Source organism: Scyliorhinus torazame, chromosome 18 (genome assembly GCF_047496885.1).
Source record: "Scyliorhinus torazame isolate Kashiwa2021f chromosome 18, sScyTor2.1, whole genome shotgun sequence".
Taxonomy (NCBI): Eukaryota; Metazoa; Chordata; class Chondrichthyes; order Carcharhiniformes; family Scyliorhinidae; genus Scyliorhinus; species Scyliorhinus torazame.
The window spans coordinates 79,930,855-79,950,284 of NC_092724.1; the positions used below are offsets into that span (position 1 = coordinate 79,930,855).

A 19,430-nucleotide genomic window follows, 5' to 3' on the forward strand; every position below is an offset into this window, starting at 1 on the left:
AAAGGGCGCGCCGTGGGTGAGGTAAGTACTGATTAACCACTTCCTTACCTTGCAGGTCAGCTGTTCGGGAGAGAGATCAGTTTTGGGAGCAGGCCTATTGGCTGACTGTAAATCAGGAAGGATACAAAAGGTGTGGCTGAAGTGCCTATAGAAACCGAGTGCTGGAGGCAAACAGAGTGTATCTGAGTTTGGGTAAGGCTGAGTTCGGGTAAGAGGGGAGTGACAAAAAAAAAAAAAAAAAAAAAAAAATTAATTAAGTAAATTAATTAACTAGTTAAGGGAATTTGGTGCTCACCTGAAGGAGGTGCAGAGAAGCAGAGCTGTGAGGGAGTCTCTGGAGCAATTACATCACAGCCAGCAGGTAAGTGATTGGCTTGTAACTGGTAAGTGATTTCTCTCTCTTTGACTTTCTCTTAGCTGTGTAGTGTAGTTCAAATTTAACTTCAGGTTTAAGTCATGGCAGGAGAGCTCAGACCCGTGTCATGCTCCTCTTGTGAGATGTGGCAAGTCAGGGACCCTTCTGGTGTCCCTGACTCCTTCATCTGCAAGAAGTGTGTCCAACTGCAGCTCCTGTTAGACCGCTTGACGGCTCTGGAGCTGCGGATGGACTCACTTTGGAGCATCCGCGATGCTGAGGAAGTTGTGGATAGCACATTCAGTGAGTTGGTCACACCGCAGATTAAAATTACTGAGGCAGATAGGGAAAGGGTGACCAACAGACAGAGGAAGAGTAGGAAGGCAGTGCAGGGATCCCCTGCGGTCATCTCCCTCCAAAACAGATTTACCGTTTTGGAAACTGTTGGGGGAGATGGCTCACCAGGGGAAGGTGGCAGCAGCCAGGTTCATGGCACCGTGGCTGGCTCTGCTGCACAGAAGGGCGGGAAAAAGAGTGGCAGAGCTATAGTGATAGGGGATTCAATTGTAAGGTGAATAGACAGGCGTTTCTGCGGACGCAAACGAGAATCCAGGTTGGTATGTTGCCTCCCTGGTGCAAGGGTCAAGGATGTCTCGGAGCGGCTGCAGGGCATTCTGGAGGGGGAGGGTGAACAGCCAGCTGTCGTGGTGCATATAGGCACCAACGATATAGGTAAAAAACGGGATGAGGTCCTACAAGCTGAATTTAGGGAGTTAGGAGTTAAACTAAAAAGTAGGTCCTCAAAGGTAGTAATCTCAGGATTGCTACCAGTGCCACGTGATAGTCAGAGTAGGAATGACAGGATAGCTAGGATGAATACGTGGCTTGAGAGATGGTGCAAGAGGGAGGGTTTCAAATTCCTGGGACATTGGGACCGATTCTGGGGGAGGTGGGACCTGTACAAATCGGACGGTCTGCATCTGGGTGGGACCGGAACCAATGTTCTCGGGGGGGTGTTTGCTAGTGCAGTTGGGGAGGGTTTAAACTAATGTGCCGGGGGATGGGAACCGATGTAGGAAGTCAGTGGGGACAGAAACAAAAGGCAGGGAGAGTGTGTAAAGCATGACCAGAGAAAGCAGGGCAGAGAGCAAGGAAGGTCTACATTAAACTGCATTTATTTCAATGCAAGGGGCCTGACGGGCAAAGCGGATGAACTCAGGGCCTGGATGGGCACATGGGACTGGGATATTATAGCTATGACTGAAACATGGCTAAGGGAGGGGCAGGACTGGCAGCTCAATGTTCCGGGGTACAGATGCTATAGAAAGGATAGAACAGGAGGTAAGAGAGGAGGGGGAGTGGCGTTTTTGATTAGGGAGAACATCACGGCAGTACTTAGAGGGGATATATCCGAGGGTTCGCCCACTGAGTCTATATGGGTGGAACTGAAAAATAAGAAGGGAGAGATCACCTTGGTAGGACTGTACTACAGGCCCCCAAATAGTCAGCGGGAAATTGAGGAGCAAATATGTAAGGAGATTACAGATAGCTGCAAGAATAATAGGGTGGTAGTAGTAAGACTTTAACTTTCCCAACATTGACTGGGACAGCCATAGCATTAGGGGCTTGGATGGAGGGAAATTTGTTGAGTGTATTCAGGAGGAATTTCTCATTCAGTATGTGGATGGACCGACTAGAGAGGGGGCAAAACTTGACCTCGTCTTGGGAAATAAGGAAGGGCAAGTGACAGAAGTGCTAGTGAGGGATCACTTTGGGACAAGTGACCATAATTCCATTAGTTTTAAGATAGCTATGGAGAATGATAGGTCTGTCCAAGAGTTAAAATTCTTAATTGGGGCAAGGCCAATTTTGATGGTATCAGACAGGAACTTGCAGAGGTAGATTGGGGAGACTATTGGCAGGCAAAGGGACGGCTGGTAAATGGGAGGCTTTTAAAAATGTGTTAACCAGGGTGCAGGATAAGCACATTCCCTTTAGAGTGAAGGGCAAGGCTGGTAGAAGTAGGGAACCCTGGATGACTCGAGATATTGAGACTCTGGTCAAAAAGAAGAAGGAGGCATATGACGTACATAAGCAACTGGGATCAAGTAGATCCCTTGAAGAGTATAGAGATTGTCGTAATAGAGTTAAGAGGGAAATCAGGAGGGCAAAAAGGGGACATGAAATTGCTTTGGCAAATAATGCAAGGGAGAATCCAAAGAGATTCTACAAATACATAAAGGGGAAAAGAGTAACTCGGGACAGAGTCGGGCCTCTTAAGGATCAACAAGGACATCTATGTGCAGAGCCACAAGAGTTGGGTGAGATCCTGAATGAATATTTCTCATCGGTATTCACAGTGGAGAAAGGCATGGATGTTAGGAAACTAAGGGAAATAAATAGTGATGTCTTGAGAAGTGTGCATATTACAGAGGAGGAGGTGCTGGAAGTCTTAAAGCGCATCAAGGTAGATAAATCCCCGGGACCTGATGAAATGTATCCCAGGATGTTGTGGGAGGCTAGGGAGGAAATTGCGGGTCCCCTAACCGAGATATTTGAATCATCGGTAGCCACAGATGAGGTGCCTGAAGATTGGAGAGTGGCGAATGTTGTGCCCTTGTTTAAGAAGGGCAGCAGGGAAAAGCCTGGGAACTACAGACCGGTGAGCCTAACGTCTGTAGTAGGTAAGTTGCTAGAAGGTATTCTGAGAGACAGGATCTACAAGCATTTAGAGAGGCAAGGACTGATTCGGGGCAGTCAGCATGGCTTTGTGCGTGGAAAATCATGTCTCACAAATTTGATTGAGTTTTTTGAGGGAGTGACCAAGAAGGTAGATGAGGGCAGTGCAGTAGACGTTGTCTACATGGACTTTAGCAAAGCCTTTGACAAGGTACCGCATGGTAGGTTGTTGCAGAAGGTTAAAGCTCACGGGATCCAGGGTGAGGTTGCCAATTGGATTCAAAATTGGCTGGACGACAGAAGGCAGAGGGTGGTTGTAGAGGGTTGTTTTTCAAACTGGAGGCCTGTGACCAGTGGTGTGCCTCAGGGATCGGTGCTGGGTCCACTGTTATTTGTGATTTATATTAATGATTTGGATGAGAATTTAGGAGGCATGGTTAGTAAGTTTGCAGATGACACCAAGATTGGTGGCACAGTGGATAGTGAAGAAGGTTATCTAGGATTGCAACGGGATCTTGATCAATTAGGCCAGTGGGCCGACGAATGGCAGATGGAGTTTAATTTAGATAAATGTGAGGTGATGCATTTTGGCAGATCGAATCAGGCCAGGACCTACTCAGTTAATGGTATGGCGTTGGGGAGAGTTATAGAACAAAGAGATCTAGGAGTACAGGTTCATAGCTCCTTGAAGGTGGAGTCGCAGGTGGACAGGGTGGTGAAGAAGGCATTCGGCATGCTTGCTTTCATTGGTCAGAACATTGAATACAGGAGTTGGGACGTCTTGTTGAAGTTGTACAAGACATTGGTACGGCCACACTTGGAATACTGTGTGCAGTTCTGGTCACCCTATTATAGAAAGGATATTATTAAACTAGAAAGAGTGCAGAAAAGATTTACTAGGATGTTGCCGGGACTTGATGGTTTAAGTTATAAGGAGAGGCTGGATAGACTGGGACTTTTTCCCCTGGAGCGTAGGAGGCTTAGGGGTGATCTTATAGAGGTCTATAAAATAATGAGGGGCATAGATAAGGTAGATAGTCAACATCTTTTCCCAAAGGTAGGGGAGTCTAAAACTAGAGGGCATAGGTTTAAGGTGAGAGGGGAGAGATTCAGAAGGGCCCAGAGGGGCAATTTCTTCACTCAGAGGGTAGTGAGTGTCTGGAATGGGCTGCCAGAGGTAGTAGTAGAGGCGGGTACAATTGTGTCTTTCAAAAAGCATTTAGATAGTTACATGGGTAAGATGGGTATAGAGGGTTATGGGCCAAGTGCGGGCAACTGGGACTAGCTTAATGGTAAAAACTGGGCGGCATGGACTGGTTGGGCCAAAGGGCCTGTTTCCATGCTGTAAACTTCTATGATTCTATTCTATAACCCTCCCGAAGAGTACTAGCAAACCTCCCTCCCAGGATATTGGTGCCCCTCTGGTTCAGATGCAACCCGTCCTGCTTGTACAGGTCCCACCTTCCCCAGAATGCGCTCCAATTATCCAAATACCTGAAGCCCTCCCTCCTACACCATTCCTGCAGCCACGTGTTCAACTGCACTCTCTCCCTATTCCTAGCCTCGCTATCACGTGGCACCGGCAACAAACCAGAGATGACAACTCTGTCTGTCCTGGCTTTCAGCTTCCAGCCTAACTCCCTAAACTTGTTTATTACCTCCACACCCCTTTTCCTACCTATGTCGTTGGTACCAATGTGCACCACGACTTCTGGCTGCTCACCCTCCCCCTTAAGGATCCTGAAGACACGATCCGAGACATCCCTGGCCCTGGCACCCAGGAGGCAACATACCTTCCGGGAGTCTCGCTCGCGACCACAGAATCTCCTATCTATTCCCCTAACCATTGAATCTCCTACAACTATTGCTTTTCTATTCTCCCCCCTTCCCTTCTGAGCCCCAGAGCCAGACTCAGTGCCAGAGACCTGGCCGCTAGGGCCTTCCCCCGGTAGGTCATCCCCCCCAACAGCATCCAAAACGGTATACTTGTTTTGAAGGGGAACGGCCACGAGGGATCCCTGCACTGTCTGCCTGTTTGTTTTTTTCCCCTTGACTGTAACCCAGCTATTCTTGTCCTGTACCTTGGGTGTGGTTACCTCCCTGTAACTCTTCTCAATCACCCCCTCTGCCTCCCGGATGATCCGAAGTTCATCCAGCTTCAGCTCCAGTTCCCTAACACGGTCTTTGAGGAGCTGAAGTTGGGTGCACTTCCCGCAGGTATAGTCAGTGGGGACACCGGTGGTATCCCTCACCACCCACATCCTACAGGAGGAGCATGTAACTGGCCTAGCCTCCATCCCCTCTTACCTGACAGAATATAGCTGCTGTGTGGACTAACTAGATCTCCGCCCTCCGACTCTGCTCCCAGTCAGCTACACTTCCTGTAAACTCCTGGCTCTCTTCTCACCCTTTGCGGAAATGTCAGAAACAAAATGAAAGGAGCACCTTACTCCCTCCTCACCTAACTCCCTCGGTCACCAAATTCTCACTATCGCACTCAAATGCACCAAATTCAGCACTCCCTCGGTCACCAAACTCTCACTATCGCACTCAAATGCACCAAATTCAGCACTCCCTCGGTCACCAAACTCTCACTATCGCACTCAAATGCACCAAATTCAGCACTCAGTGCAAACAAAGTCTGCACTGTAGGGGATCACTTTTATACTGTGAATCTAGCCTCTGAAAAACTGGCCTAATCCAATTAACTAATTAACAAGCTCCAGCTGCAAGTGCCTAGAAGTAGAAGCCTGTTTAAAGCTGATTGAAAATTCACCTTCTTCTAAACCAAACAGCAACTTTTAATTAATTAACTAAATAAAAGAAAGACTAAACTTTAGATAAAAATGAAGCCTTATACTCCCTCGGTCACCAAACTCTCACTATCGCACTCAAAAAGCACCAAATTCAGCACTCAGTGCAAAACCTGGAGTGGAGCTTGTTCAAGGATCAGCTACTGCGTGTTCTTGATAAGTATGTACCGGTCAGGCAAGGAGGAAGGCGTTGAGCGAGGGAACCGTGGTTTACCAAAGAAGTGGAATCTCTTGTTAAGAGGAAGAAGGAGGCCTATGTGAAGATGAGGTGTGAAGTTTCAGTTGGGGCGATGGATAGTTACAAGGTAGCGAGGAAGGATCTAAAGAGAGAGCTAAGACAAGCAAGGAGGGGACATGAGAAGTATTTGGCAGGTAGGATCAAGGAAAACCCAAAAGCTTTCTATAGGTATGTCAGGAATAAGCGAATGACTAGGGAAAGAGTAGGACCAGTCAAGGACAGGGATGGGAAGTTGTGTGTAGAGTCTGAAGAGATAGGAGAGATACTAAATGAATATTTCTCGTCAGTATTCACTCAGGAAAAAGATAATGTTGTGGAGAATGCTGAGACCCAGGCTATTAGAATAGATGGCATTGAGGTACGTAGGGAAGAGGTGTTGACAATTCTGGACAGGCTGAAAATAGATAAGCCCCAGGGCCTGATGGGATTTATCCTAGGATTCTCTGGGAGGCCAGGGAAGAGATTGCTGGACCTTTGGCTTTGATTTTTATGTCATCATTGGCTACAGGAATAGTGCCAGAGGACTGGAGGATAGCAAATGTGGTCCTTTTGTTCAAAAAGGGGAGCAGAGACAACCCCGGCAACTATAGACCGGTGAGCCTCACGTCTGTGGTGGGTAAAGTCTTGGAGGGGATTATAAGAGACAAGATTTATAATCATCTAGATAGGAATAATATGATCAGGGATAGTCAGCATGGCTTTGTGAAGGGTCACAAACCTTATCGAGTTCTTTGAGAAGGTGACTGAACAGGTAGACGAGGGTAGAGCAGTTGATGTGGTGTATATGGATTTCAGTAAAGCGTTTGATAAGGTTCCCCACGGTAGGCTATTGCAGAAAATACGGAGGCTGGGGATTGATGGTGATTTAGAGATGTGGATCAGAAATTGGCTAGCTGAAAGAAGACAGAGGGTGGTGGCTGATGGGAAATGTTCAGAATGGAGTTCAGTTACAAGTGGCGTACCACAAGGATCTGTTCTGGGGCCGTTGCTGTTTGTTATTTTTATCAATGACCTAGAGGAAGGCGCAGAAGGGTGGGTGAGTAAATTTGCAGACGATACTAAAGTCGGTGGTGTTGTCGACAGTGTGGAAGGATGTAGCAGGTTACAGAGGGATATAGATAAGCTGCAGAGCTGGGCTGAGAGGTGGCAAATGGAGTTTAATGTAGAGAAGTGTGAGGTGATTCACTTTGGAAGGAATAACAGGAATGCGGAAAATTTGGCTAATGGTAAGGTTCTTGGAAGTGCGGATGAGCAGAGGGATCTAGATGTCCATGTACATAGATCCCTGAAAGCTGCCACCCAGGTTGATAGGGTTGTGAAGAAGGCCTATGGAGTGTTGGCCTTTATTGGTAGAGGGATTGAGTTCCGGAGTCAGGAGGTCATGTTGCAGCTGTACAAAACTCTGGTACGGCCGCATTTGGAGTACAGTTCTGGTCACCGCATTATAGGAAGGACGTGGAGGCTTTGGAGCGGGTGCAGAGGAGATTTACCAGGATGTTGCCTGCTATGGAGGGAAAATCTAATGAGGAAAGGCTGATGGACTTGAGGTTGTTTTCGTTGGAGAGAAGAAGGTTAAGAGGAGACTTAATAGAGGCATACAAAATGATCAGGGGGTTAGATCGGGTGGACAGTGAGAACCTTGTCCCGCGGATGGAAATGGCTGGCACGAGGGGACATAGCTTTAAACTGAGGGGTAATAGATATAGGACAGAGGTCAGAGGTAGGTTCTTTACGCAAAGAGTAGTGAGGCCGTAGAATGCCCTACCTGCAACAGTAGTGAACTCGCCAACATTGAGGGCATTTAAAAGTTTATTGGATAAACATATGGATGATAATGGCATAGTGTAGGTTAGATGGCTTTTGTTTCGGTGCAACATCGTGGGCCGAAGTGCCTGTACTGCGCTTGTATCGTTCTATGTTCTAATCTACACTATATCATTCTACCGTAATCCATGTACCTATCCAATAGCCGCTTGAAGGTCCCTAATGTTTCCGACTCAACTACTTCCACAAGCAGTGCATTCCATGCCCCCACTACTCTCTGGGTAAAGAATCTACCTCTGACATCCCCCCTATATCTTCCACCATTCACCTTAAATTTATGTCCCCTTGTAATGGTTTGTTCCACCCGGGGAAAAAGTCTCTGACTGTCTACTCTATCTAGTCCCCTGATCATCTTATAAACCTCTATCAAGTCGCCCCTTATCCTTCTCCGTTCTAATGAGAAAAGGCCTAGCACCCTCAACCTTTCCTCGTAAGACCTACTCTCCAATCCAGGCAACATCCTGGTAAATCTCCTTTGCACCTTTTCCAAAGCTTCCACATCCTTCCTAAAATGAGGCGACCAGAACTGTACACAGTACTCCAAATGTGGCCTTACCGAGGTTTTGTACAGCTGCATCATCACCTCACGGCTCTTAAATTCAATCCCTCTGTTAATGAACGCGAGCACACCATAGGCCTTCTTCACAGCTCTATCCACTTGAGTGGCACCTTTCAAAGATGTATGAACATAGACCCCAAGATCTCTCTGCTCCTCCACATTGCCAAGAACCCTACCGTTAACCCTGTATTCCGCATTCATATTTGTCCTTCCAAAATGGACAACCTCACACTTTTTTCAGGGTTAAACTCCATCTGCCACTTCTCAGCCCAGCTCTGCATCCTATCCATGTCTCTTTGCAGCCGACAACAGCCCTCCTCATTATCCACAACTCCACCAATCTTCGTATCGTCTGCAAATTTACTGACCCACCCTTCAACTCCCTCATCCAAGTCATTAATGAAAATCACAAACAGCAGAGGACCCAGAACTGATCCCTGCGGTACGCCACTGGTAACTGGGATCCAGGCTGAATATTTGCCATCCACCACCACTCTCTGACTTCTATCGGTTAGCCAGTTCGTTATCCAACTGGCCAAATTTCCCACTATCCCATGCCTCCTTACTTTCTGCATAAGCCGGCCATGGGGAACCTTATCAAATGCCTTACTAAAATCCATGTATCGTTCATGTATCCACTGCTTTACCTTCATCCACATGCTTGGTCACCTCCTCAAAGAATTCAATAAGACTTGTAAGGCAAGACCTACCTCTCTCAAATCCGTGCTGACTATCCCTAATCAAGCAGTGTCTTTCCAGATGCTCAGAAATCCTATCCCTCAGTACCCTTTCCATTACTTTGCCTACCACCGAAGTAAGACTAACTGGCCTGTAATTCCCAGGGTTATCCCTAGTCCCTTTTTTGAACAGGGGTACGACATTCGCCACTCTCCAATCCCCTGGTGCTACCTCTGTTGACAGTGAGGACGAAAAGATCATTGCCAACGGCTCTGCAATTCCATCTCTTGCTTCCCATAGAATCCTTGGATATATCCCGTCAGGCCCGGGGGGCTTGTCTATCCTGAAGTTTTTCAAAATGCCCAACACATCTTCCTTCCTAACAAGTATTTCCTCAAGCTTACCAGTCTGTTTCACACTGTCCTCTCCAACAATATGGCCCCATCATTCGTAAATACTGAAGAAAGTACTCGTTCAAGACCTCTCCTATCTCTTCAGACTCAATACACAATCTCCCGCTACTGTCCTTGATCGGACCTACCCTCGCTCTAGTCATTCCCATATTTCTCACATATGTGTAAAAGGCCTTGGGGTTTTCCTTGATCCTACCCGCCAAAGATTTTTCATGCCCTCTCTTAGCTCTCCTAATCCCTTTCTTCAGTTCCCTCCTGGCCATCTTGTATCCCTCCAGCACCCTGTCTGAACCTTGTTTCCTCAGCCTTACATAAGTCTCCTTCTTCTTAACAAGACATTCAACCTCTCTTGTCAACCATGGTTCCCTCACCCGACCATCTCTTCCCTGCCTGACAGGGACATACATATCAAGGACACGTAGTACCCGTTCCTTGAACAAGTTCCACATTTCCCTTGTGTCCTTCCCTGACAGCCTATGTTCCCAACTTGTGCACTTCAATTCTTGTCTGACAACATCATATTTACCCTTCCCCCAATTGTAAACCTTGCCCTGTTGCACGCACCTATCCCTCTCCATTACTAAAGTGAAAGTCACAGAATTGTGGTCACTATCTCCAAAATGCTCCCCACTAACAAATCCATCACTTGCCTTGGTTCATTACCAAGTACCAAATCCAATATGGCCTCCCCTCTGGTCAGACAATCTACATACTGTGTTTGAAAAGCTTCCTGGACACACTGCACAAACACCATCCCATCCAAACTATTTGATCTAAAGAGTTTCCACTCAATGTTTGGGAAGTTGAAGTCACCCATGACTACTACCCTGTGACTTCTGCACCTTTCCAAAATCTGTTTCCCAATCTGTTCCTCCACATCTCTGCTACTATTGGGGGGCCTATAGAAAACTCCCAACAAGGTGACTGCTCCTTTCCTATTTCTGACTTCAACCCACACTACCTCAGTAGGCAGATCCTCCTCGAACTGCCTTTCTGCAGCTGTTATACTATCTCTAATTAACAATGCCACCCCCCACCTCTTTTACCACCCTCTCCCTAATCTTATTGAAACATCTATAACCAGGGACCTAAAACAACCATTTCTGCCCCTCTTCTATCCAAGTTTCCGTGATGGCCACCACATCGTAGTCCCAAGTACCGATCCATGCCTCAAGTTCACCCACCTTATTACTGATGCTTCTTGCATTGAAGTATACACACGTCCAACCCATCTCCGTGCCTGCAAGTACTCTCCTTTGTCAGTGTTCCCTTCCCCACTGCTTTATTACACGCTTTGGCGTCCTGAATATCGGCTACCTTAGTTGCTGAACTACATTTCCCGTTCCCATTCCCCTGCCAAATTAGTTTAAACCCTTCCCCGAAGAGTACTAGAAAATCTCCCTCCCAGGATATTGGTGCCCCTCTGGTTCAGATGCAACCCGTCCTGCTTGTACAGGTCCCACCTTCCCCAGAATGCGCTCCAATTATCCAAATACCTGAAGCCCTCCCTCCTACACCATTCCTGTAGCCACTTGTTCAACTGCACTCTCTCCCTATTCCTAGCCTCGCTATCACGTGGCACTGGCAACAAACCAGAGATGACAACTCTGTCTGTCCTGGCTTTTAACTTCCAGCCTAACTCCCTAAATTTGTTTATTACCTCCACACCCCTTTTCTTACAAAGAACAAAGAAATGTACAGCACAGGAACAGGCCCTTCGGCCCTCCAAGCCCGTGCCGACCATGCTGCCCGACTAAACTACAATCTTCTACACTTCGTGGGTCCGTATCCCTCTATTCCCATCCTATTCATGTATTTGTCAAGATGCCCCTTAAATGTCACTATCGTCCCTGCTTCCACCACCTCCTCCGGTAGCGAGTTCCAGGCACCCACTACCCTCTGCGTAAAAAACTTGCCTCGTACATCTACTCTAAACCTTGCCCTCTCACCTTAAACCTATGCCCCCTAGTAATTGACCCCTCTACCCTGGGGAAAAGCCTCTGACTATCCACTCTGTCTATGCCCCTCATAATTTTGTAGACCTCTATCAGGTCTCCCCTCAACCTCCTTCGTTCCAGTGAGAACAAACCGAGTTTATTCAACCGCTCCTCATAGCTAATGCCCTCCATACCAGGCAACCATTCTGGTAAATCTCTTTTGCACCCTCTCTAAAGCCTCCACATCCTTCTGGTAGTGTGGCGACCAGAATTGAACACTATACTCCAAGTGTGGCCTAACTAAGGTTCTATACAGCTGCAACATGACTTGCCAATTCTTATTCTCAATGCCCCGGCCAATGAAGGCAAGCATGCCGTATGCCTTCTTGACTACCTTCTCCACCTGTGTTGCCCCTTTCAATGACTTGTGGACCTGTACTCCTAGATCTCTTTGATTTTCAATACTCTTGAGGGTTCTACCATTCACTGTATATTCCCTACCTGCATTAGACCTTCCAAAATGCATTACCTCACATTTGTCCGGATTAAACTCCATCTGCCATCTCTCCGCCCAAGTCTCCAAACAATCTAAATCCTGCTGTATCCTCTGACAGTCCTCATCGCTATCCGCAATTCCACCAACCTTTGTGTCGTCTGCAAACTTACTAATCAGACCAGTTACATTTTCCTCCAAATCATTTATATATACTACAAAGAGCAAAGGTCCCAGCACTGATCCCTGTGGAACACCACTGGTCACAGCCCTCCAATTAGAAAAGCATCCTTCCATTGCTACTCTCTGCCTTCTATGACCTAGCCAGTTCTGTATCCACCTTGCCCCTGATCCCGTGTGACTTCACCTTTTGTACTAGTCTACCATGAGGGACCTTGTCAAAGGCCTTACTGAAGTCTATATAGACAACATCCACTGCCCTACCTGCATCAATCATCTTAGTGACCTCCTCGAAAAACTCTATCAAGTTAGTGAGACACGACCTCCCCTTCACAAAACCATGCTGCCTCTCACTAATACGTCCATTTGCTTCCAAATGGGAGTAGATCCTGTCTCGAAGAATTCTCTCCAGTACTTTCCCTACCACTGAAGTAAGGATCACCGGCCTGTAGTTCCCTGGATTATCCTTGCTACCCTTCTTAAACAGAGGGACAACATTGGCTATTCTCCAGTCCTCCGGGACATCCCCTGAAATACCAACGATGTGCACCACGACTTCTGGCTGCTCCGCCTCCCCCTTAAGGATCCTGAAGACACGATCCGAGACATCCCTGGCCCTGGCACCCGGGAGGCAACATACCTTCCGGGAGTCTCACTCGCGACCACAGAATCTCCTATTTATTCCCCGAAACCATTGATTTTCCTATTACTATTGCTTTTCTATTCTCCCCCCTTCTTTCTGAAGAATAAATGAATAAAGGGTTATGGTGTTCGGGCAGGAACGTGGAGCTGAGGCGACAAAAGACCAGCCATGATCTCATTGAATGGCGGAGCAGGCTCGAAGGGCCAGATGGTCTACTCCTGCTCCTTGTTATGTTCTTATGTTATTTTTCAAAGCCACATTCGATGTCCTTTCAATCAATCCACACTAGCAGTGGGTGGCTTCTTTTTCACTCTAACTGAAAGCTGCAGCCTATTTTTGTTTCATTTTTAAAAGTCTGAGGATTTAAATAACTTCAAATTATGACACAGAAACAGATCTTATCCATTCCTTCAAGAGCGTCACGCCTCCTCCATAAATTCGTGACTCCCAAACTGCAGGTATACAATTGCAAAAATGGGGTCTGTTTGAACTGTGCACTAATTGCAAATGGCCTGAGTTCAGGTTTCCCTTCAGTATGGTTCATGCCCCTCCCCCTTTCACTGCCAATAAAAATGGGAAATGCCGGAAATGGGGTTGGGACTTTTGCCTCAGGGTCTTGGCTGTGGTTAAAGGTCTTCGGAGTCGGCCTGACTCAGTGAAAATCTGGCCCATGGTGCCTGAATTGGAAAGTATTCCAATCCCAAGCACTGATCATCTTCAACCTGATTATCACAAAGCTCAAAGCAAATAAGATTCTCTCTGAGCTTTTGGGACTGTCTTTGTGGTAATGAAAGTTTGCAGTCGAATTTCAACAGTTTGTTATGGGTATTCTTCCAAAAGACATTTGATAGAGTGCCGCGCATCAGGGTTGTGAGAAAAGTTAGATCTCATGGAATAAAAGAGACAGTAGCAACATGGATATGAAATTGGCTGACAGGAAACAGAAAATAGAACAGTTGGTTTTCAGATTTGAGGGACGTTTATAATGGAGATCCCCAGGGATTGATGTTCAGACTTCCTGATTTTTTTAAAGACCCGTTGATATTTAAATGTCAAAATTCCCAGATGACTTTTAAAATATAATCTATATTATATAAATGATATTTATAAATACATATAAAATATAATTTCTAGGAATCTCGGTATATATACAGATAAATCATTAAACGTGGCAGGGCATGTTGAGAGAACAGTTAATAAAGCATATAGTATCTGAGGCTTTATTAGTAGGAGTATTGAGGACAAGAGTGAGGAGGTCATGTTGAGCTTGTTGAACTAGTTAGTCCTTATCTGGAGTACCACGTCCAGTTCCGGGTGCCATACTTGAGTAAGGATGTGAAGGTGTTGGAGAGAGTACAGAGGAGACTCACAAGAATGATTCCAGTGATAAAGAACTGTAGTTATGAGGTTGGGACTGTTTACCTTGGAGAAAAGAAGGCTGAGAGGAACCTTGATAGAGGTATTCAAGACCCTGAGGGGTCTCGACAGGGTAAATAATGAGAAACTGTTGTCACTCAAGACAGCATCAAGAACTAGAAGGAACAGATTCTAAATAATTGACATAAAGAGTAAAAGTTATGAAAAGAAAATACATTTTACCCGGAGGATGGTTAGAGTCTGGAACAAACTTCCTGAGAGGGTGATGGAGGCAGGTTCGATCGATGTATTCAAAAGGGAATTGAATTGCTATCCGAAAATAAAGAATGTGCACAGTTATACGGCAGGAGAGTGGGACTTGGTTGAATGCTTCTTCAGAGAGCCAGTGCAGATTTGATGGGCCAAATGGCCTCCTTCTGCACTGGAAAGATTGTGATTCTATGATATGAAAGAGGAAGCATTGTAAATCTCAAGGAAGATAGTGCAGAACTTCAAAAGGTCACAACAGGTTAGTGGAATGGATGGACAAGTAGCAGATCAAATTTAACAGAGATATCTGAAGCAATTGATTTTGGTAGGAAGAACACAGAGAGGCATTAAAGTAAAGGGTACAATTCCAAAGGGGTGCAGGAGCAGAGTGACCTGTTTGTATATGTGTATAATTAATTGAAAGGTTGAGAATGCGGTTTATAAAGCTGACGACATCCTGGGCTTCATCAATAGGGCACAGAGTACAAAAGCAAGAAAGTTCTGTTAAACCTGTATAAAACACCTCAGCCGGAGTGTTATGCCCAGTTTGTGACAGGACACTATAGGAAGGATGTGAAGGCATTAGAGAGGGTGAAGAAAAGAGTCACAAGATTGGTTCCAGAGATGAGGAACTTCAGCTACATAGAAAGATTGGAGAAGTTAGGGCTGTTTTTGTTATATTTGTGGGTTATTGTAGTTGTTTGCAATGGCTCTTTGAGAACAGAGTCATGGGACTTCTGTGACGTCATCGGATACTTTGCATACTTTTTAGGGGGTCTGGTGCCAAACCTTATACAGTGAAGATCTATTCAATAAACCTCTGTTAATCTTGCATCAAACGCACGTGTTTCTGCAATCGTATTTCTTTGTATGATTCGTCTAAAGAAAAAACAGCTTTTCTTAGAGAAGGTTGAAAGGAGATTTGCTAGAGGTATTCAAAATCATGAGGGGTCTAGACAGAACAGCTAGGGAGAAACTGTTTCCTTTGGTGCACAGATCGCGAACACAGGGCACTGATTTAAGGAAATTGACGTGACACCATACCACTCTCCCTAAATCATTTTTAACAAGTCTGAAGGCCAACCATGCCAATAGAGGTTTTATTGTTGCTCCTTCAGATCACACTGTCAGACTGTAAATCAGCTTGAAAATTCTTCCAGTATGAAACAGCAACAAGCACAAGATCCCGAGGACCTTGTATTTGGCTCAGTACAAGCTCAGGCCCTGAGTTGTAAGATCCCAGAAGACGACCATTTGGCCCATTGTGCCTGCACTGGTTCTCCAAACGAGCATCATGACTTAGTACCATTCCCCTGCCTTTTCCCCTGCACTTTGTTCAATCATTCAGATAATCATCCTTCGCCCTCTTGAATCTCTCGATTAAGCCAGCTCCATTACACTTCCATGGAGAGTAATCCTGGAGTAGCTTTGAATTAATTGCTGCATTGATAGTGGAAACAACATAAAAGAATATTATCAGGTAGATCAACACTAACCTGTAAATCAAGGGTCAAATTCATCTGTGACACGACCAGCAGCAGCGACAGGAATGGTTCTGAGTTAAAAGCAACAGACAGAAGGGTGAAAATTGACCTGAACCGGATCTGACCTGATACTGATAAGTCTCTAAAGCAGGGACTGGAGGCATTTGCCATTAGGTAAACTCCCCACTTGCCTGACCTACCAGTGGGAAGTGTACAATGGAAATCCTTACCTTCTTATGTAAGAAGTATTATTCTCAGGCTGGGAAATCATTACAAACAGGATGTTCACTAATTGCTCCATTGGTGATGGCTGAGACCCGAATGCAGTTCAGAGCATTGGTTTCTCATAAAGCACCAATCAAGATTCTGGGAAGCAGTTAATAAATTAGGATGGGTTCTTTGGGCTTTCATTGCTTCTGAAGGAAGATAATTTTATTTCGGGAGACCTTTACTATCATTTTATCTTATAAATTTCTCACTCCATTCATAGAGTGCTCACATATTCCACAAACCTTTCACCTTGTAAACCTTTCATCCCCTCCCCTAAAACTCTCATGATATCCCATAACCCTCACCCCACTTCTGCCATACAAACCCAAACAGACTAAGACCCAGAGAAAATTCCGCTTTCAAAGAAGGCCAGACTGCTGGATTACTTACCTGAAAAACGTTCGTTGGCCAGGACAGAACCCTCAGGGTCATACCACTGCAACAAGAAAAGGGCAGGGATCAACCACAGATTGTTTCAGAGCAGCCATCCACTGACCAATACAATGCAGGCCCAGGGAACTTTAAAAGGTGTGATGAACGGTTACTGCCTTATCATCATGTAAGGTGATGTCCCCTTTAAGACCAGGCTTGGAACCCTGGGGACTCCACCTCTGGCTCCGCCCATCTGGGAGCCATACATAAAGGCCTGCCTCATGGTCTGTATAGCAGTCAGCTCTCATCCAAATCTGTAGCATAGTTATGAGCCTAATAAAGCCTTCTTTACAGTTTAATCTCTAAGCATCATTATTGAGGGTACCTCAATTTATTAGGCTAAACTAGATTCAGGATGGACGCAGGCCTAAAACCAGAGAAGCTCAATCTGGAAGCACGAACGCCGGAGGCAAAGGAAAATTTTAAATACTGGCTGCGGTGCTTCGAGGCCTACCTGGACTCCGCAGAGACTCCCATCCTGGGGCCACGCAAGCTGCGTCTACTCCACGCCCGGGTGAGTCACAGAATCTCCGCCACGCTCGAAAAGGCGACGATTTATGAGGAAGCGGTTGAGTTGCTCCGCAAGCGGTTTGTCAAACCCGTCAATGAGGTGCACGCCCGGCATCTGCTCTCTACCTGCCGGCAGCGCTCGGGGGAAATCGCTCAACGAGTTTGTTGAGAAACTCACCGCGCTGGCCAGGGACTGTGACCATCAGGATGTCACAGGGGAAGTCCATATGAACCTGCACATCAGAAATTCTTTCGTGTCCGGCATCCGCTCGACCTACATCCGGCAGCGACTGCACGAAAACGGGGCAAAAGACCTCCAGGAGACGCTAACGCTCGCCTCCTCGCTGGAGGTGGCCCGACATAACTTGGGTACGTACCCCGCGGACTCTGCCAGCCCCCCCCGGACTTCCTCAGACTCGCCCGTATTACAGGCCTGCGCCACGCGGCGACCCGCTCACCATGGGGGCACACCTTGCTACTTCTGCGGGCAGGGCCAGCACCCACGCCCACGCTGCCCAGCCCACTCCGCGATCTGCAGCGACTGCGGGAAGAAAGGGCACTTAACGAGGGTCTGCCTGGCCAGACCCAGGGGCCAGAAAAACAAAGAACAGCCGGCCCGAAAATCAGGCTCTCAGGCCTCGCAATGCTGCTGCGCACCGACCCGACACGTCCTCTTCTGACGCGTCATCAGCCTCGTGCGAATCATGGGAGCGGCCATCTGGTCGGCGGCCATCTTCTCGACCTGACACGTGCGACCAACGGCAGCGGCCATTTTACGACTCCGACTACCCGCGACTGGGTGCGGTCACCCTCGATCAAACTCGGCCAAAACACCTGCAGAACTCCATGATGCAGGTCCAGGTCAACGGGCACGACACTGCATGCCTCTTCGACTCCGGGAGCACGGAGAGCTTTATCCACCCTGAAACATAGAACATAGAACATAGAACAATACAGCGCAGTACAGGCCCTTCGGCCCACGATGTTGCACCGAAACAAAAGCCATCTAACCTACCATTATCATCCATATGTTTATCCAATAAACTTTTAAATGCCCTCAATGTTGGCGAGTTCACTACTGTAGCAGGTAGGGCACTCCACGGCCTCACTACTCTTTGCGTAAAGAACCTACCCCTGACCTCTGTCCTATATCTATTACCCCTCAGTTTAAGACTATGTCCCCTCGTGCTAGCCATTTCCATCCGCGGGAGAAGGCTCTCACTGTCCACCCTATCTAACCCTCTGATCATTTTGTATGCCTCTATTAAGTCTCCTCTTAACCTTCTTCTCTCGAAAACAACCTCAAGTCCATCAGCCTTTCCTCATAAGATTTTCCCTCCATACCAGGCAACATCCTGGTAAATCTCCTCTGCACCCGTTCCAAAGCCTCCACGTCCTTCCTATAATGCGGTGACCAGAACTGTACGCAATACTCCAAATGCGGCCGTACCAGAGTTCTGTGCAGCTGCAACATGACCTCCTGACTCCGGAACTCAATCCCTCTACCAATAAAGGCCAACACTCCATAGGCCTTCTTCACCACCCTATCAACCTGGGTGGCAACTTTCAGGGATCTATGTACATGGACACCTAGATCCCTCTGCTCATCCACACTTTCAAGAACTTTTCCATTAGCCAAATATTCCACATTCCTGTTTTTCCTTCCAAAGTGAATCACCTCACACTTCTCTACATTAAACTCCATTTGCCACCTCTCAGCCCAGCACTGCAGCTTATCTATATCCCTCTGTAACCTGCTACTTCCTTCCACACTATCGACAACACCACCGACTTTAGTATCGTCTGCAAATTTACTCACCCACCCTTCTGCGCCTTCCTCTAGGTCATTGATAAAAATGACAAACAGCAACGGCCCCAGAACAGATCCTTGTGGTACTCCACTTGTGACAGAACTCCATTCTGAACATTTCCCATCAACCGCCACCCTCTGTCTTCTTTCAGCTAGCCAATTTCTGATCCACATCTCTAAATCACCCTCAATCCCCAGCCTCTGTATTTTCTGCAATAGCCTACCGTGGGGAACCTTATCAAACGCTTTGCTGAAATCCATATACACCACATCAACTGCTCTACCCTCATCTACCTGTTCAGTCACCTTCTCAAAGAACTCGATAAGGTTTGTGAGGCATGACCTACCCTTCACAAAGCCATGCTGGCTATCCCTGATCATATTATTCCTATCTAGATGATTATAAATCTTGTCTCTTATAATCCCCTCCAAGACTTTACCCACTACAGACGTGAGGCTCACCGGTCTATAGTTGCCGGGGTTGTC

The 19,430-nt window shown here is 46.8% G+C and overlaps 1 protein-coding gene across 6 annotated transcripts in view; it reads right to left on the reverse strand.

Annotated features, from left to right (window-relative positions):
* Positions 1-19,430, reverse strand: part of LOC140395329 (uncharacterized) — a 228,540-nt gene that overhangs the window by 109,566 nt on the left and 99,544 nt on the right. For all 6 annotated transcript variants that reach the window (XM_072482959.1, XM_072482960.1, XM_072482958.1 and 3 more), the window contains 2 exons: positions 16,583-16,628; positions 15,935-15,993 (listed from right to left, as the gene is read on the reverse strand). In XM_072482959.1, the coding sequence (XP_072339060.1) occupies positions 15,935-15,993; positions 16,583-16,628 (105 nt within the window). The remainder of the gene's footprint in view (positions 1-15,934; positions 15,994-16,582; positions 16,629-19,430) is intronic.